At 44.5% G+C, this 19613-nt stretch overlaps 1 protein-coding gene across 4 annotated transcripts; it reads right to left on the reverse strand.

Annotated features, from left to right (window-relative positions):
* Window positions 1-642: 642 nt before the first annotated feature.
* CTTN (cortactin) lies at window positions 643-18383 on the reverse strand. Of its 4 annotated transcripts, XM_083863404.1 has the most exons (16): window positions 18279-18383; window positions 17951-18024; window positions 16564-16693; window positions 13877-13987; window positions 13148-13202; window positions 12528-12638; window positions 11587-11697; window positions 11220-11330; window positions 9870-9980; window positions 8181-8236; window positions 7624-7693; window positions 6970-7118; window positions 3951-4040; window positions 3677-3866; window positions 2738-2809; window positions 643-2460 (listed from the first exon to the last, which is right to left on the reverse strand). In XM_083863404.1, the coding sequence occupies exons 1-16, from the start codon at window positions 18360-18362 to the stop codon at window positions 2324-2326; spliced, it is 1662 nt and encodes a 553-aa protein (XP_083719530.1). In that variant the 5' UTR covers window positions 18363-18383; the 3' UTR covers window positions 643-2323. The 4 variants fall into 4 exon arrangements, with proteins under 4 accessions (XP_083719530.1, XP_083719531.1, XP_083719532.1 ...); XM_083863405.1 differs by lacking the exon at window positions 12528-12638; XM_083863406.1 differs by lacking the exon at window positions 9870-9980.
* Window positions 18384-19613: the final 1230 nt, after the last annotated feature.

Consider the following 19613-nt stretch of genomic DNA (forward strand, 5'->3'; position numbering starts at 1 on the left):
ATTTCCCATGACTCCCGCTCCTCTTCCCTGGTTAAAAGTAAAAAACAAAACAAAAAGATCCAACAAACCAAAAACAAACAAACAAACAAACAAACAAAACCAAAAAAAACCCCAAACAAACCAAAAAAAGAAACCCAGCTTGGTTGATTCTTGCTATTGAGAATCTACTTAAATTAAAAGGCAACAGCCAAAAGCAGATTGGACAGCCATGGGTCCATGACTGAGAATTTCTCTGCTCCATGAAGCCTTCTCCACGAGGTGAGGCAATCCATGGATAACAAGCAGCTCCTCAAGGACCAGATTCCCAGAGAAGTTCAGGGCTGGAACTGTAAAATCTGGACAGCAAGGCAGGACTGAGAGGAGCAAAGCCTTGGGAATGACCCACCCTGCCACGAACAAGAGCAGAACAGCCTGAAAGGGATGGAAAAGTTTATTTGATGTAACCCACGGCTGTGCTTGCAGAAGCACTCAGTGCCCTGCTGCCACCAGCATTCCCAAAATCCAGGAGCAGCCACAAACCCTGCAGCCCACTGGTGTTTTTAGCTGAAGTAACAGGCACATAAAACAAAAGACAAAAAGCTGAGCCTGCTGCTGAGACTTTTCAAAAGAAAATTATATATATATTAAAAAAAAATCCATGGAAATGGTTCAAAAAGTTTATTGAATATTTAATTTACAAAAATCATATCCCTATGAGGTGTTCTATGCAAAATTGGATAAAATAAACTGCATATAAAACCCAACCCTAGTAATGCAAATACAACACAGATATGAGACCATGGAAAGGAAGAAAAAAATAGTAATAATAATAATAATAATCATGACACACATGTGACATTCATGAAGGATTGTCCCAACCATCCAAGAACTGGTTCAACATGATGCCTTCTCCCTTGATACTCTGTACATTTCATCATTTTGTACAGGCCTTCCATATCCCATTGGTCCAAATTTACAGTTGATAAGAAGTCTTTGCCTTCTTTCTTGGCTGCTGCACCAGATTTGCCCTTTTCCTTTTGATCAGAAGGTGGAAACAGACAGTACAGACACTGAACACGTGCACTATTGGATGCAACTTGCTATCTTTGGTAGGGACCCTAAATCTGCAGTGGTCAGCTTTCTAGAGCAACAGAAATTTCAGTTTTGGCAAAAAAAAAAAAACCTACCCCAAAACCAAACAGGTTTAACTGTGTTGTTTAGTAGAACAGTACTGGCAGTTTCTATTGAACATACAAAAAAAAAAAAATCTGGTTTAAAAATGGAGATCATTTACATGGGATTCAAATCCAATGATTAACATTCCTTGACTGGAAAATGGTTCCACAGAATGTCACTGCTGCACAGCAGGCCCTCCCTTGTGTGAGCAGGGATGCACTGTACACAGAACACAACTGCAACCCCACCCCTCCTGCCTTCTCCTCCCATTTAAAGCAATGGGAATATTCCTGCAGACCTGGATGCCAGTTTCCTTCTGAACAAGCAGGAATCTCCTTAGGTGACTTAACACTTGCACAGTAACTTTTCCAAGTTTCCCTGGAAAAGAGGAGGGTGAAGCAAAAACAAAAGAGTGAAGGAATTTGGGACAATTAGTGCTAGAGAGTTTGCAGCCGTCCTCTGGGATAACGTGTGCAGGAGGAGCGGGACCAAGAAAAAAATAATTACAAAAGAGGAAAAAAAATTAATTCAAGAGCCAAGGAACTCCTAAAAGAGAAGGAAAAAGTACCAGACTGTTTCCTTCATAACATCAATATTCCATAAATATTGGACAGTACTTGATTAACTGCCATTAGCTATAACTTTCAAACATTTTCTTTGCTTTTTTTTTTTTAAGCACTATCTGGAAAATAAAAGAAAAGAAGAAAATAAAAAAAAAAAGGAAAAAAACCCCAACTCTGCGCCTCCCCAATCCTTCCTGCTCAGTGGAAATGCAAACAGCCTGCATAGCCATGACTTTCTCAGCTGCAAATGCTTAGTGGAAGACTAACTAGACCTTGAACATTTGACTAAATCTGCTCGCTTAGGAGTAAAACATGCAATATTACAGCAGACAGCTACCTGTCCTCCAAAAGGCTTGGCTAATTTGGCAGAGAAGAAACGTTTCCAGACAAAAATAAACCCCAAGAGCCTCGGTGAAAGACGGAGTAGTTACAATATATCAGCGATTTCTGTGGCGTAAATGTTTTAAAAAGCGTCAGCAAAGTATTAAATAGAAAAGCCATATGCATATACCCCCTCCATCCTCGGGAAAGCCTCGTGGTCTGTCTGTAGTGTGAGAAGTGGTGTGTGGGCTGGGGAATTAAGGCAGGAGCAGCAGGGGGTGGCCCTACTGCCGGAGTTCCACGTAGTTGGCGGGGAAGAGGCCGTAGCGGCCCTTGCAGACCCCTCGCCACCAGCCGTCGTCGATCATCTCGATGTTGGTGATGATGTCGTCGGGGTCGAAGGAGATCTCGTCATCACCCGCTGCAGGGAGAGCCCGACAGGGTCAGCACTCACACGGCCAAGGGCTCACAACAGCCCCCAGCACTTGGGGGAAAAGAGCTTTTGGGAAACTCCCACCACCCCCACAAACAGCACCCGGTGATTTTCAATCCGCACCCGGTGAATTTCACTCCACGCTCTCGTTACAACCCCAAATTCCCAACTTTCCATTTGCCACCACAAGAGGCATAAAAAGGCAAAGGAAAAAGCCAGATTTATCTCATGCAGCCAAAGGGTGAAAACAAAGAGCTTTGCTCACCAGCTTGGTAGTCGTAAAGGGCTATGGCTGTGATCCCAAGTTCATTTTCATACTCATCATAGGCATTTTCTTCTGAAGAGAGAAGAACAATGAAAACAAGAAGTGCATTATCACCCTCAGTTCTCTTCTGTGGTGCTTCTCCTTCAATTGCACGGCTAATCCACACAGGAAGCAGGCAACACACCATGCTAGGTTTCAGCAGTCCTGCCATTCCTTCTGCATGGACTTTATTCCCTCAATCACACACAACTGAAGCATGAAAAGAAGCATTTACAAGAGACACTGAGTACAGGACTCCATAAAACCAATCAGCCCTGTCCTGCTTCTGCAAAATGTGACAGGACAGCTGAGCCCAAGATCACTGTGTAAGAGAATAATTAATACAAGTGGTGCATGCTGGGGGGGCAAAAAGGGGCCTGTTTAAAATTCCCAGATTTTTGTACCTTCACAGCTCATTTAGTAACCAGAAGAGGTGAGAAAAAAACAGGAAATCAAAACAATCTTACTCTTGCAGTTTCATAGATCCCTACTCCACTCCCTCACAGGCACAGAACCCAAAGCATCAAACTCCAAGAACTGTTGATTGGATTTTTTTTTGCTAGTGCAGCACACATTTAATCTCCAGCTCGGTGCTTTCTTCTCATGTTGAGTTACATTCCAAGGGGTGGGAATGGTTATCCCTGAATTTCTTTTTGAACTGAGACCCTGGAGAGCACTGTAATTACTCCAACATCATCTCACAAAAGTTAACTAACTTCAACACCTTGCTGCATCCACTTATTCATTTCCTAATTAAAGCCTGTTGGTGGGGAATGTAGGAAGTCTCATCAGACTGAGACTTTAGCAAACGAGGACAGTGTGCTATCAGCACAGCTGCTCATTAAGCTCCTGCACAAGGAAATAATCCTCACCCTAAAGGGTTTGCTGAGAGACACAAACCTGCTTGGTAGTGGTCTGCTGCTCCTGCCACCTCATAGACAGTCTCTGGCTCGTACTCTGCCTCCCGCTGGCTCACGGCTTCCTGGTAGTCCGGCTGCGCCGCTTTGTAGCCAGCCTCTGGCTCCTGGGCAGCAGGGAAGGATGGGCTGGAGCTCTTGTAGGCTGACCCCGCCTCGTAGGAAGCTGCATCCTGCAGGAAGACAGGGGAGCTCTGTCAGGGCTCTGTGAGGCTCCCAGGATCTCAGCCCACACCCCAAAGGGGATCCCAACAAACCTCGTAGACCGGGCTGGAGGGCGCCTTCTGCTCTGCCACCTGTGTGACAGGAGAGGGTGGAGGGCTCTGCTTCTTGGCTTTGGCTTGCTCCTAAACCCAAGAGAAAGGGAAACTTCAGTGCAGCTCAGTCACCGCTGAGGTAACTGAGACACAACCCTCCAGAAGGACAGGCAGCATATCCTGCAGGGAACTGCTGCAGCCACAGGAGGACTGGGCCGAGCAGAGCACCAGAAACGCAGCACAGCAGAAGAGAAAACAGGCAAGAAACAAAACCCACATGGCACATACACATGCCTGTGTTTAAAAACAGAGCCCCAGGGTTGTCTGGCCTATCTCCAGAGGTTTTGGTGCTCAGTGTATTAATTCTGCTCATCAGCTGGCTGGGCCTCATGTCCCATTTCAGCCTGAGTTTAAAGAACCTGGAGCCCACATGTGTTCTGGGTGCACAACTGATGAACTGCCTGGGATGAGAAATGGCTGTGCAAGCTCTGGCAGGTCTGCAAAACATCCCACCAAGGCAAAGGACTGAACAGCTCAGACAAAAGTGGGTCCTATACAGTGAAAGCCAGGACTCCAATGTTTAGAGGAGCTAAGAGATGTGGGAGAAATAAAAGCAGTATTGCTTCTGTGTTCCATGGCACAAAGAACATGGATCTGTTCTGGCACTCAAGTGCTTCAGGTTGTGCCATCCCACCTGTGAAGCACAGGGCAATTCCATAATCACTGGAAAGCCACTCATTAGGGAGCCAGGACACTGAAGTGCAGGAAGTACTGTGCTGCTCACATGACACAAAACTAGGTAACTAGTTCAATAGGTAACTTTCATTTTGCCTCTCTTTACCACAGGGGAAAAGAAAACCATGAATCCAGGGCCAAACTGTCTTATTCGCTGAAAAAAGGAGGAGAGGATGTGTGCAATGGGAATCTGTGCACTCCAACAAGCTGTAACATCCCAGAGGATTCTCAGGAGAAATGGCAGTACAGAGATGTAGTGGTAGGATTCTGTTGCAAAAAATTCTTCCTTTCCTTTGCTTGTCACAGGGCAGAAAAAAATACATCTAACAAAGAAAGCAAAGCGTGTCTCGAGAGCAGAGCCAGCTTTGAAGACAATTCAAAGCTTAGTGCTGTGCTTTCTGGAAAAAGTCTCTCCTTACGCAAACCCTTCCCCACTTTTAACTCCAGTGCTACAGATAAAGATAAAAAGGCCCCAGCAAAGTGATTATTAGAAGTCAAACCTAAGTTTGGGGACAAATTAAGCAGTATCAATCCATTAGTGATGGCAAACATGGCAGCAGTTTGACTAATTTGTCCTAGGAAATGGGTCTGCAATCCAGATCATACTTTAGGATAGACACAACATAATTGCCATGAAAAATTTAAATTGCATGGTTCCCCTCAGGCTGGGTTTTGTCCCACAGTGAAATAAATGCTCCATGTGAAAGAGCATCCTGCCTTTTGTGGCAAGGCAGCAGAGCACAGTGAAATCATGAGGCAGCATTGACTCAACCCAGGCATCAAAGAGGAGCTCCCTGAGCACTCCCTGGCTGTGTGACATTTGTGAGAAGCAAACCAGAATGAGGATTACCAGTAACCAGGGCTCTGGAAGGAATGCAGTCCATATGTACATTCCCATTGTGGGAGTGTGTATGCCCACATATCCTCTGGAAGTGAGCCTTTATCCTTTTGTGACAGAAATAAAGTTCACTCCAGTCAGAGTCCACCCCTGCCCTTTGCACTCTCTGTGGATGGGGTGGATTAATCCCTGCCCTTCCCCTGCTCAGCTTGGAGCAAGGGGCAGTGCCAGCAGAGCCATTTCAGTTCCCCTCAGCCTCACCCCCCCCTCTCTCTGTGTCTGTAGAATCCCACAATTAACCATGGAGATGTTCAGGCTGTAAGAACATTAATCATCTGGTTAAGGGGAAATTTAAATACCAGCTTTGGGGGGAAAAAAGACTTCAAATGTGTCCAGGCAACAGAATCTTTGATGAAGCACAAGAAAAATCCAACAAAATGGGTTGGATTTAACCCACACTTACGGCAAAAATACCAGTAGAGAAATAATGTAATTTCTGAGATAATAAAGTAATAATAATTTTTAAAAAGACAGAAATTAAGGTCCCTTCCAATCCAAACCACTCCATGACCTCTTCCTCTCCCAGCTTTTCTCCAGCACAGTAAAGAAACCCCAGGAGTGTCAGGGGGAAGGTATTAAAAGTCCATGTGGAGGAAAGGCAGCATTAGAAGGATGCACAGAAGATGAGCTCCCATTCAGCTCGTGATTCATTTCTGCACTGAACATATGCTCACACTGCACATCGTGATGCCACAAGGCAAAATAGGTGATAAGCTGAGAGAAAAGGGGGAAACAAGGAAAAATAAAAGCCATCACTTGAGAGGAAGAGAGCCTACCAGGCACTCTTCTGTACTCTTGAAGCAAATTAATTACCTCTAGCTTTAGTCTCCTCTAATACAAACTAATACAAACAAAAATGCAAATTCCATAAAGCAGATAAGATGCAGTTTCCAACTAAACATGTCCTGGAATTATCTTGCTTAGGAATAGCACAAAAATCACGAAGCTTTCACCCATGCCAATGTAAAGTCAGTTTTTTAAATTCCCTAACTAAGATTCAATTACCATTTGGAAGATTATCTTCCCCTAATCTCCTGGCTGTGTGCTATATCACCTCCACCTCCCAAAACATCAATCCCAAAGGAACAGCATCACCAGCTCTCACCATGGGGTTAAACTCCTTGAACATGCAAGGCCTCTTGGGGACCACAGAGCTCTCCCCACAGGAGCTCCTCTGTGCCCAAAGGGAATGTGGGACTGCAAAAAGGCAGAAGGACAGGAGAAAAAAACCAGGCTAGAGTCAAACACAGCTGAAGCACAGGCACAAACACACACTTGGAGCTTGAAAGGACAGCTGGAAAGAAGAAACCTTTTCTCAAAGATTCCCTTTTCTCCCAGCACTGCACTGAAACCAGGGTGCTCCAGTGGGATTTGAGTCTCACTGACCTCCAGTTTCCTCCGAGCCTCCTCCTGCTCCTGCTTCTCCCTGGCCATTCTTTGGGCCCTCTCAGCTTCTGCCTTCCTTCGGTCTTCCTGCTCCTTCTCCTTGGCCAGGTTCTCAAAGTTAGCTCGGATGCTGCTTGTTTTATTGGCAACTGTAACATGGAAAAGAACTCAAGTCAAATCATATCTCAGGTTCCATATAAAAGTAGCCTTTTAATGAGTTTTTGCTACAAATTTTTGCTTTTCCATCCTCTGAGCTTATAGCTCAGTCAAGGAAATCCTTCTATTCCTCTTTCCTCCTCCCTCTTCCCAGCTCAAACCTCTTGTGCACCTTATTCCTCTTCCCAAAAACCTGTGTAATGCTCCTCCCTCCCCTCCTTCATGGTACAGCTCCCACCACTACCCTACACAGTTTATTCTCCCTTACTCCTTCCTTATTCTCCCCTTCTTAACTCTGATGAGCCTCAAGAGAAAAAAACCAAACTGGAACAAAGCAAAACAATCTCTAAAGGAGAGAGGGAGAGTATCTGAGGCTGCTAAAGAACTGCAAATACAGCAGTTCTCTCTGCATGACCCTTACTCAACACTACAACATCAATATCCCAGGATTTTGGACCTTATCACCTCCAAAGAAAGGATTTGGGGCCAGTGGCTTACCAGCTTCTACTGGCTTGGTCTTCTGATAAGTTGATGTGGGTTTCTCAATGTCTTCAAAAGTTGCTGCATTCTATGAGTAGGGACAAAAAGGATACATGTAAAAACCTCCACTAATTCACGCAGACATTCACACAAGACTCAATCTGAGATATTTTACTGTGATACTGTCCCCAAGGCTTTTAGCAGAACATCAAGACCAAATCAGGAAGGATCAAAACTCTGCAAACAGAATGATCATTTCTACAAGTCAAGCTAGAAGAAATTAATCTTCAGGGGCAGTTCTAAACACATCAAAATCCTACTAATTAAAAATAGAAAAGTTTGAGTGACTCATCAGAACTAAAAATCAAGGCAATAAACATACATTGTGTAGCTGTTGCTGTTCTAATCCACATAAGCTAGCATCAGCTCTGTATGTATATATTTGCTTTTTAAAGGTTTAGAAAAGCACAAAATTCGGCCCTTAGGCTGGAGAAGTGTCCAGAAATAAAGAGATGAGCAGTGCAGATCTAACCAGGCTGTTCTGCACAGGCAGAAGTCATGGCTTGACAACTTACCTTGTCCATTCGATCTTTCTGGACTCCGTACTTCCCTCCAAATCCTTTGGAATAATCTAAAAGCAGGACCAAAAGAAGGTCAGAGCAGGGAGCTGGGTGCCCATCCCGCCTTGCAAACAGCCACCTCAGGTGCAAAGAGCCATTTCAGCTGCATGCAGAGCACAGTGACAGCCACCAGAGGAAATGCAACTGAGCTTTGATGCAGAGAGGACACAGACGGCCAGGAGCCCTGAGGAACACCAGCAGATGACAGATGTGGGCCACATGCATCCCCTGAGGAAACAGGAAGCTGAGGATTGAACAGGTATCAAGCAAGGAGTAACGGAGGAGCCCTCTTGATGCATCACTTCTGTTACACAGCCTTTGACAGCACCAATTCTGAGCCCTGTGCAGGATCACGGAGCCTGAGCCACTTTGCTTTGCTCAAAGGAGTCTTCAGTGACCACAGAGGTGTTTTGGTTTGGGTTTGGTTTTTTTTTCCTCTTTGTGAATGGCAGGAAAATGTAAAAAATTTCTCATTCCAGTGGGTTTGGTTGTGAATATAAAAGCCAGTGAATATTAAAACCACTGGTGGTAGCTCCTGCTCTACAAACGGCAAGGGGCAATTGCACAGGCCAGCTTTAGCTGCCTAAAGCAACTCGCCAGCACGGAAATGGGGTGGGTGTGCTAATCCCACACCAGCCCTGAGCTGCACACTCTTCCTCCCAGCTGGTGCTGCCCTCAGCACTTGTCACACTCCCAAATTCACTCACCAGTGACATGGATAAACACAGGCAAACCCACACAGGAGGGGGTTTCTGCTCTCATGGGAATGTCTGAGGAGCACCAGAGCAGCACAACAGCAGCAGCAAGAGTGTGTGGCTGGAAAAACAACTCTCTGTGGTGGCAGTGAGCTGTAGGAATGTGTCCTTACACTGTCCATGTCTCCTGTCCATCCCTGGAATACAAGCCCTTCTCCTCTCAGCCCCCAAACCACTGGCTCTCCCTGCCAGCCATTGCAGTGCTTGCACTCGGGCTCTGAAAGTCTGAGTGTGTGTCACTACAGCACAGGAAAATGCCAGCTATCAATGAACAACCTCGTTTTCTTCAGCTCTGTATGTATTTTCAGCCAGAACAAACATACTACACTTACATTTTCCTGCTCCAGACTCCTCACTTTAAGGGAAAACCAGGAGTTCATGGGTTGTACCCCAACTATGTCACAATGAACAAACAGAGCATTATAACAGCATCTGCTCACCCAAGAACCACAAACATTTCCTGCTTCTTTCAAAGACTACAATCATTTTTAAATGATCATGCCACAGCCCATTGCCTGTTGATGGTTACATGCATGGTCGTTTTCTGAATGTTTTTCCACCAATTTACCTGGGCAAAACTTTACAGTTAGTCTCTAAAACTGACTTCATTAACATCATACTAACACTAATGTTATCATCACACGGCATGTACAGCTGTGAACTAATTCAGGATTCTGTAGAGCTGTTGACTGAACACTGGGTGTTTCCTGAGCACAGGCTTGCTTTAGAATATTTTAAGGGTAAAATGAAGAAAACTGCTGGATCGTGGAAGAATAGGAAGCGCAAGAAAGTGTCTGCACATTCCTGGCAATTGATCTACTCAGAAAAGTATTTCAGACTGTGTGAGAAGTGGCTGCACTGGTAAGAAAGTAACAAGTGAAAACAGTGCCTTGTTGAGATTCATGCTTGGCTAGTTTCTCCTTGTAATCAAACCCCACAGCAGATGGGTCCTGCCTTTCTGTCTGTACACCAAATTTCCCTCCGAAACCACTCTTATAGTCTGAAAAAGCCACATGGGAAACGTTAAAACCAAGGCAGGGAAATAAAGAAGTTTAGTCAGAGACAATCAATTTTTTTTGCAATATTTTCAATTATCAGCAATTCTGGATAGTGAAAAAAAAAAGAATATCTTTCTATCTTCACTTCTGTGAAACCAAATTGAAAATAGTCTCAACTTGACATGATTTATAGATATAAGAACACCATTCTGAAGTCACAGAAAAAAAAGCATTTCTCATCATTTTTCATCCATACTGCATAATGCGCTTGCATTCGATCAAAGATATGAACACAGGCACACAGGTAATTTGTTCACCAAAACAAAACAACAAAAGATACAAGAGAATAAACAAAATAAACACCAAAACATACAAGAGAATCAAATGAGCCTCATTGTTTATATTTGTACAGAGAGTTGACTTTTAAAGAGATGTAAAGATGGGCTCCACAGAGACCACCCTCCAGATATTCCTTAAAGGAAGCAGGAATATTCCTGCTGCCACACAGCTTGAGGGAGAAAAGGTTTCATCTAAAAGCTCATCATTCCATACTGCTGCCTAGGGAGCACCCACTTACATATATATATTTATGGATATAAATATATATGTGTGTTAGAAAATGAGGGATGGCACAGAAAAAAAGGTCTTCAGGTAATTCTCTCACAGCAAATCTGCTGGAGCACCCAACAGAACAATTTTTGGAGGAACAGTTTAAATTTCATTCCTTTAAAAATATTAATTTCCTTAAGTCAAGAGCGGTGCCAGGCAGAGGGCTGAGGAGCCACAGCTGCATTTTATGGGAAGCTGTTTTTTTACTGGGCACCAAGTATTTCACAGGAATAGGAACCCCACAGGCCAGGGGGAGGACTGCATTTGGTTTTAGACTCTCCCTGCATGAAAACCAGGGATACACACAACAGAATCCAGAAGGGGAAAATTATTTGTGGAAAGTAAAAAGGAATTCCTGACCTCTGGTTTGCACAACTCAACTGAGAAAGGAAAATAATCCAGCACATAATTTCAGGCTCATAAAGGGAGAATTTAGCCCTGAGCCTGGACTTTGAGGGGCTGGGTGTCTCTGCAGCCACCAGTTCAACCAGTGACAGCAAACCCCAGACACAGGAAAGGAGCCTGAGGGCAGCCCCTGGCAGGCTGTGCCCAAAGACACCAGGGCAGGGCTCACACGGGCAACAGGAGGGCAAAATGAGCCAAGAACAGCAAGGCACTGAGAGCTGCCCTACCTTTCTGGGACTCGTGCAGCTGCACCTTCTCCTGGTGGTCCCAGCCGAGGGCACATTTGTCCTGTCTGTCTGTCTGCACGCCAAACTTGCCTCCAAAGCCCTTCACATAATCTGGGAAGTTTTCAGAAAATGTCATTGCAATTTGTAGCTGGAAGTCACATTTAATTTAAAAAACAGGAATATGTTCTGGGAGGAGAAGCTGCCCTGTTAATAATACTTTCACTCCTTTAAGGGGGTCCAAAATCTGCACACATTTACCACAAAAAAAAAACCAACCCAAAAACTCCCACTCCCAAAAAAAACCCTGAAGTATTTTTCCAGGTTTAAAAGGGTCTGAGCTAGTATTTTTAAAGAAGAGAATAAAAACCTTTCTGTGATTCATGTTTTTCCGTTTTGCCTTGATATTCAAAGCCAACAGCACTTTTATCCACTTTGTCCTTGTCGACACCGTATTTACCACCAAAGCCCTTGGAATAATCTAGAGATAAGAGGGAAGAGTTTTGTTTGTAAGTGTTCAGCAGCAAAATCATCACCTTGAGAAACTGTGATAATCAGGGCTGCTAGCATTGCATCACATTTTAAAAGAAGCACTGACATCCTCAGCTAAGCTTGATTTCAGACACTGAAGTCAGAAATCCTTCCGGACACATTCTCCAGGATGGAAAATAAAACAGCATTTTGCTGGGCAATACCAGCAGCTCAGCTGCCTGACTCCTTGGTAAAATTCTGAAGACGCTTATGGCGAAGTGAACTTCAAATTCAAAATTTCAGAAACAGCCTGGATGCTTTTAAACACCTCCTGCTCCTTGTCAGCATTTCTAGAGTGCAAACATTTCTTTGGGATAAGCAGAAAACAGATGGCAAAAATGTCACCATTTTTCAATAAAAAGTCGATTTTTGATCAGATATGCCTGGAAACTTGAGCAGCAACACACTATTAACTCTAAACACTACTAAGTGTTTTAATCCACAAACAGCTGATTATTTTAGAAGCAGCACTTCTCTGTGGTGGTTAAGCTGCTCACAGGCTGAGTATTCTGATTTACAGATTTTCAAAACGAGCTGTAAAAACCCTCCAGACAAACCCTATGTGGCCTGGATCATCCCTTAAAACCAGGCAGAATTATTTTTTAGGTTTCTTTTTTTCAGAAGTTGAGGTTTTCAGCAATGTAAACTTTACGCAGCGTTACCTTTCAGCAGGTTAGGAGTGCAAGAGGTGTAAAACATGAGTATTTTACAACATGGCCTATGGGCAGTGCCTACAGCCCCAGGGAAGGAGCCTGCTAACACGTGTGTGTGTCTATTCACCCTTCTGGGAGTCGTGTTTCTCAGTTTTCCCCTGGTAATCAAACCCCACTGCACTCTTGTCCACTCTGTCAGCCTGTACTCCGTATTTTCCACCAAAACCACTTGAGTAGTCTGCATTGAGAGTAAAGCACAATAAAAACAGCGTGAGGGCAACTTGTCATGGATATACAGCATAGCCTAGCAATTGAGGGCAAAAGCAAGTTATTTCAGAACTGAAGTATTATGACTACTTTAGCACATAAAATTCAGTTTAATTTTAAACACAAGATAAGCAACAGTCCTATAGCTTATGATGGTTCCCTTTAAATTTTCTCCCTATTTCCAACAGGGTGCAATATAGCAAAGAGCAAATCCCAGTCTTCCTGACATGTCCTTGAACCTCACTTTAGAAAAATAAGACACCTGACAACCCACTATTTCCTTGTCGTAAAACCTCATCAGCTCATGAAACTGCTGGGAAATTCCTTTTTTCCTCCTCTGTTCCACCAAACCCACCATTTGATTAATTGAGAATGTCATGCAGAGGTCCCATTAAAGGAGGTACTTCCCATACAGTGAAAGAATCTACTCTATTTTTAATAGCAAATGTGCCCACCGAGGTGACCACCTCCCCACTTTACCTTTTTGGGAGGGATGCTTCTCAGTTTTGCCCTGATATTCAAACCCAACAGCTGACTGGAAGAGAAATAAAATGACAAGTGTGACAGAGTTAGGCATTAGGAGAAAAACTGCACACACTTCAGGGGACACAGAGCATGGCGAGTTCCTGTGTCTTTCCACACTGCTCTGACCTTCTGGACTGGGACATAAATACCTCTTTAACTTATGGGCCACCTTCATTTACATGGTAATTCAGTGCCTGGGTTCACGGCCGGGGTTTTGTGCTCCCTTGCCAAGGCAAATTGTACCAGCAGCACACTCCAGCCTGGCCTTGCCAGGTCCAGCAATTCAGTATGACAGAAATCCAGCATTTCCATGCAGGAACAGTCAGGCAGTCTTGGAACAGGACATCAATTATCCTGCCCAGCAGCTCATGTCATGATACAGGACAAACCATCCCCAAATATTCTACAGTATTCACACTGACCTTGTCAAAGAACACAAAAAAGTAGGATTTTAACATCTCTTTTCAGCTTTCTTTCCAACTCATCTCAACTTCCCATGAGGGTTTTTTTCTACTCTGCTTTAAACAGTAATTTATCTCCCTAACAGTCAGGGTTGGCTTCTGCTAAACTTCAGAAAGAGCAGCCCACACCAGCACCCCAAGGCACTGGAATTCTACAGGTTTATATACAAAATGAAGAAATAAACCCCTGTGGGTGGCTGCAGGAGGAGATGAAATCACTCACCTGGTCAACTCTGTCGGTTTGTACTCCAAACTTGCCTCCAAACCCCTTCACTGAATCCACTTGGGAGCAATGCTTAGAAAGTTTGGATTGATATTCATGTCCAACAGCTGACTGGAAGAAATTGGTGAAGGTCAGAGACAGCAGTTCTACACTACACAGCCCTGTGTGTCAGACAAAACACTGCACCAAGCAACCTGAGGGTGAGTTTTGTTACCAACATGCATCACTGCCACTCCTCCTGTTGAAACCAACTTCCTTGGAAATTCCTACTCACTTGGGAAGTCTGCACAAGGCTGCTGCCATGCTACCAATCCAGCCTAGGCAAGGGAAGTGACTGCATTTGATGGGGACTGTTTTATGCCCTGCATTTGCACTTCAAAAGCACAGGAATGAAAACAAGACAGGTACAGAGGGAGCCTTGATGGTGCTCATGCAGAATCTGAAGTGAGTTCCAGGTGAAACACACAGCCTTGTGTTTATTCAGGGATCTGTTTCAGCTGACAGGGGACTGCAACAAATACAGCAGTATTGTTGCACAACAATACAGATACAACCGAAGCCAGCTGCCACTGGTTTAGGGAGGCACCCGAGTCTCCCCCATAAATCACAATTAAGCATCTTCCTCACATGCACAATGGTACTGAACATGAGGAGATGCATGTGCCACACCTGTGCCAGAGGTATCCCAGCCCTGCATCCTGGCCCTGGAACCTGAGCTGAACAGAAGCTGAGCTCCACCCATCCCACAACAAGCGGCAGGACACAGGGAGATGTAATTCCACACCTGGAAGTGCCTTCACACAGCCCTTGCTAGTGTTACACTGACCTAGTGCTAGGGAGCCCTTCCAGCTCCTGGAATTGATGCTGGAGCCTCACACCTCCAGCAAAAATGCTTTTTCCTTGTCCAGTGCCAACACTGGGAACTGGCCAGAGCAACCTGCGACTCACCAGCAATCCAACATTGGACAATCCTGGGCCAGGCAGCTGGACCAAGGTGAACTAATTTGAGGACACAAGATGTCTGCTCACCTAAGTACTTTGGATTGTACAGTGTTTGCTCTTTTTCTTCCCCACAAGGGCTGGAGGGAATACTCCCAGCAGGCAGAGAAGTCATTGCCAGGTAACAGATCAAGGAGATCAAAGATGGCAATATCAGGGCACTACTTTAACTCAAAGGCATTACAAAAGCTCCCTTTTTTCCTGACTGGAACAATCACACTCCTGTTCATTTTGCAGGCGTTCTGTAGCACAGTATCTGTGAAATGTGACAGAAAAGGCTCCCACCTCCTTTAATTCTTCCCATTGCATTTGTGGAAAACATGAAGCTCTGATAATTTTAGGTTCTATGTGATTCTATCTGACTTCCCTTTTGTTACACCAGCTGAGGTACAAGTGTGGTGTTTTCTTGGTGGCACCAGGACTTTCTGCATTTCACCAAATACCAAGCATTACAACAAAACCCCCTTTAGAAAAGACTTAGAAAAAAAAATATTTTTTTTGGCAACCTGTATTTCAGAGACAAATATCCTCATCACTTTCCTGTACATTTTATACCAGCTCAGGAGGAATGGCACACAGAGTGATGGAAACGCTCACTTTAACTCAGCACCACGGTTTTGCCCTAAATGCAGCAAAACCCTGCACCACGACAGCACTGCAGGGACCCTGAATGGCCAAGCCTCAAAGCCAAGCTTTAGCAGCAGCACACCTGCACAGATACCTGCCAAGGAGACATCTCAGCCACAAGGCCTCAGAACTACAGTCACAAGGGAGAAAGGTTTATTACAGACAGAAATCACGAGCACCTCCTGTCACCAGCATCACTCATCACGTGTTTTTCCTCATGATTAATTCTGGCCTATGGGAAACACTGCTGACTTTGTTTCCTTTCCTCTTTCCCACGGACACAGGTGAGGGATAAGCTGCTGACACTAGAGAGCAGCAGCACAACAGGCCTGGTGGTTCAATCTGCTCAGCATTCCTTTTCTCTAATCCAAAGGCTGGCCTACTTCAAAGGCCCATTGAGAACTGGACAGCAATTAACTCTGGAATATCAGATTCCAGCAAAACTTTAAGGCTGTCAAGTTACCAATACAGAAAGCAAATAAAGTAAGAAAACTTTCTTGTTTAGAAATGTTTTGATTCTGATTCTAGCAGAACTCATGAAAGAAAGCAGCCAGAAGTTGACATGCCTATTTATCACATGGCTAAAGGAATTATACTAAGAATTATCATTTTTTTAACAGCAGCCATCAACTCCTTATATAAAAAACAACCATCTGGCTGAAGTACAGTATTTTAAATACTTGCATTATTTGTCACAGTTTGTTCACAAGAGCTGCACCCTGATTTTAATGCAGCAGCACATCCTTTTTTCATTTTCTGGCAGTCTCTATCTATATGCACAGAAGAGCTGGCCCAGCATCCAAATAAAAAGATCATATTGAATTTATTAATGCACCAAGCCCTTTACTCATTCAGAAACATAAATTCAAAAAACTTGCATCCTGACTCCAGGGGGATGCTCTCCAGACTTGGCATCAATCAAAACCACGTGGGGCCACTGCAGACCCCAGAGCAAAGCTGGAAGAAGCTCAGCTCCCAGGCAGGGCTGTGCTGGCCAGGCTGATCATTGTCACCTCACTGATCACTTCATCCCGGGGAAGCCCCATCCAAGGCACACTTACTTTATCCATGCGATCCTGCTCCACGCCAAACTTCCCTCCATAGCCATGGGAGGCCTTTGGTCCTGTTTGCAGCTCCCTCTCTTTGAGGTTCTGGTGCTCTTGGAATACATTCTCCCTCAGCTGGTGAATGCTTTAAAAGACAACAAAGCAGCAACTTTTACTGAGGAGGTTTCAGCAAACAACTTTTTATGAAGATGCAAAATATAAAGCTGACAAAACTATCATCTCAGTTAGAAGTTGGATCACTTGTATTTTTCCAAGCCCTTTCCATTTTTTCAGTGTACCAAACTTTTCCTCATATTCTGAGACACTGGATCTGTCCCACTGCAAAATGTTGTTTAAGAAAAGGAACTGTTTTCGTTTTAAGGAAAATATGGAAGGAATCTTGCTATTTTTGCAATCTTTTATCTAGAACTGATTTGTGCCTAAAACATTTTTTTTTTCCCTCATGTCCTAATTTAAATTCTTCCCAACACTTTCTATTTAGATGGCAACTTTTCAGAACAGGGATCATCTCCCATCACACAGTGCCTGTGGTATCAGGGCTAATTCTAACAGAGCACTCTGGACAGCACTGCACTGCAAAATAAAGATGTAAAGAAACTTGCACCTCCTCTTCCCAACTGGCAGGAATTGAACTTAAGGCAGTGCAGGCTATGAAAAGAAGGGTAACCTAAGGTGAAATCTGTACTTTAAGCACTTCCCACCTGAGTTTTAAGCTTCCTCAGGTGTAATTTAGCCAGCAGGAGTCCCCACTGGCCTCAGAATAGAGCAGAGTAACACTGATCCCTGAAGTAACCAGAGTTCAGTCTCCCCCTGTTTGCAACATCACACATTTCCTAAAGCTGCTTTAAAGTTCTGTCCTAGACACTTTTTGCAAGAAACACAGAATTCATAATTTCTGTTTCACATATCCCTCTGTGAGGCACTCATCTGCTTTTTCATCAGAGAGCTCAGTTTGTTACTTTGCCAGGGTTTTTATGAGTTTGGTGGTAGCAGTGCTGTAAACAAAGTGCAAGAATTAAGGGGACAAATATTTCCTTGAAATACCACACTGGGGCTGCTCAGATCCCTCAGCTTCTCTCCCAGCACTACTGGCTCTTGCACCAAAACACACAAAAAAACCCTCCTTTTCAGATACAGAGGCAGGAAAAATCATATTTCCAGTGACAAAGAAAGATTTAAGGGTCCCTACACTGTCTTTCTGCTCTTAATTCCAGCTCTGAAGACACTGACAGATTTAAAAGACTAGCAGTCTGGCAAATAATCAATCTTCTAGAGGGACTCTTGTTTTAATTATGAAGACACAAGTAACTGAGATCATGAGCTGATTAGAAGTCGCCTGGGACTGTGCCTATTAATACATTTCACAAGAGAGCTGCTTTACTTGATGTGCTCTTGGTGGCCGGACCCATTCACGGTTTTAGCTCCCCAGCGCTGCTCCTTCTCACTCACATCATTCTGTGAAGGACACACAGGAAAAGAGTTAAAACCCCAAAGAAATCACTAGTGCCACACATTTCAGAGCTCACAGCAAAAGCTTCCAGCAGTCCCTGAGACCACAAGTGTGAGAAAAGCAGCTTCACTTCCCCTCCACTGCAGGGACATGCTCCTGACAGTTTATTTGGCCAAGACACGTCCCCCACCCCACAGAGCTCCTCTGGAACTGTCCCAGAACATGCTCCAGGTGGATCAGGGAGCCCCAAAAGCCATACCACAAAGTCTGGATCCGTCTCCCAGTCGTCAGCTCCGTCGTCCTGGCTGACAGACACCGTGTGGCCTGCTGAAGCCTTCCACATCTGCAACAGCAGCAGGACAAGCAGGGTCACGCTCCACTCATGTTCCAGCTCCTTTGATTTGTGCAGGAGCTGAACCCAAAATTCCCAATAAAGTACGTTGTTTAACCACATCACCAAATGCTGTGCTCGCAGTGAAAACGGGTTTGACCATTGGTGTCTTCTCAAGCTGGCTTACAAACCTGTCAAACCTTACAACTCTCCCATTTGCACCGTAAAAAGATTAGGAGCAATTGCTGTTTCAAAGAGAACAAAGTCACCTTTCTTTGCTCAGATTAATGTGTGCCTTTTTGTGGAGTCACTGCACTCAAAGACTTCTGCTCACACAGGTTTCCAAGCCAACACTCACTTCCAAAGAGTGCTGCTAATTCTGGATCCCATGCACACAACTGAAGTGTAGAAATAGGTGATTTTTTCCCACGACATTGTTCTTCATCTGTATTACACGTGCACAACCTCCTCTGCCGTGCAGGGAGTTCCAGCACAGTGACAGGAATCCCAACAGCTCTGAGAATTTGCAGACACAGACATTGCTCCAACAACAGAGAACAGGAGTGTCTGTGCCCCTCGGGCAGTCCCTGGTGACACACAGTGCACACAGACCCAGCACCTCCTCTGGCCTCCAGGAGAAACAAAGGGTGACTGCAGGAAGCAGGACTCATAAAAAGGCAAACAATGTTCTAGGAACAACACCCAGCACTTTCAAGAGGTTAATGATTTGGGGCCTCTGACTTTCTGGAAACTTTATCCCCCTTGGAGTATCAAGTTGGATGCTTTTAATTAACAGTGCTGAATGCAACTTGTTGGCAGAATTCCTGATCTTCCTGGTGCTAGTGGCTGCATTTTACACCCCCGTTCTATACATAAATCAAAACAAACACATTCTAGAAAGCAAAACTAAAACATCATCAAACTACAAGCTGCCTGTTCTCCCAGCTTTTCCAGAATACACCTCAGAGAAAGGATTTAATTTTTTCTTTGCTATTCGACCAGAGCTCAGTTTTTTAACATACCATCACTCTGTCCACTTACCTTTATCCTTCTAATTAAGAAAAGATTACGAGGCTAATTATCACAAGCTATTTAATCCACGCAAAGCATAATTCAGTGGGCGGGATGCAAACTCACTCCCCTCTATAAATGCATTAACTAATAATCCCTGGGTAAAGTCCACAGCAAGGGCCTGGGCCTAGGGGCGAGCTGCGGGCAGCGGCTCCCGGGCCAGCCGGGAGCCGCTGCCCGCAGCTCGTCCCT

Source organism: Zosterops lateralis, assembly GCF_965231275.1.
Source record: "Zosterops lateralis genome assembly, chromosome: 6".
NCBI lineage: Eukaryota > Metazoa > Chordata > Aves > Passeriformes > Zosteropidae > Zosterops > Zosterops lateralis.

What these genes read in the sequence shown, in the direction of transcription:
- CTTN (XM_083863404.1), bottom strand. Translation starts at nt 18,362, where the DNA reads ATGTGGAAGGCTTCAGCAGGCCACACGGTGTCTGTCAGCCAGGACGAC. An exon ending in AGGCTCGGAGGAAACTGGAG is followed by an intron (nt 4,041 to 6,969) that starts GTCAGTGAGACT and finishes TCTTGGGTTTAG; the next exon opens with GAGCAAGCCAAAGCCAAGAA. An exon ending in AGCAGACCACTACCAAGCAG is followed by an intron (nt 2,810 to 3,676) that starts GTTTGTGTCTCT and finishes TTCTCTCTTCAG; the next exon opens with AAGAAAATGCCTATGATGAG.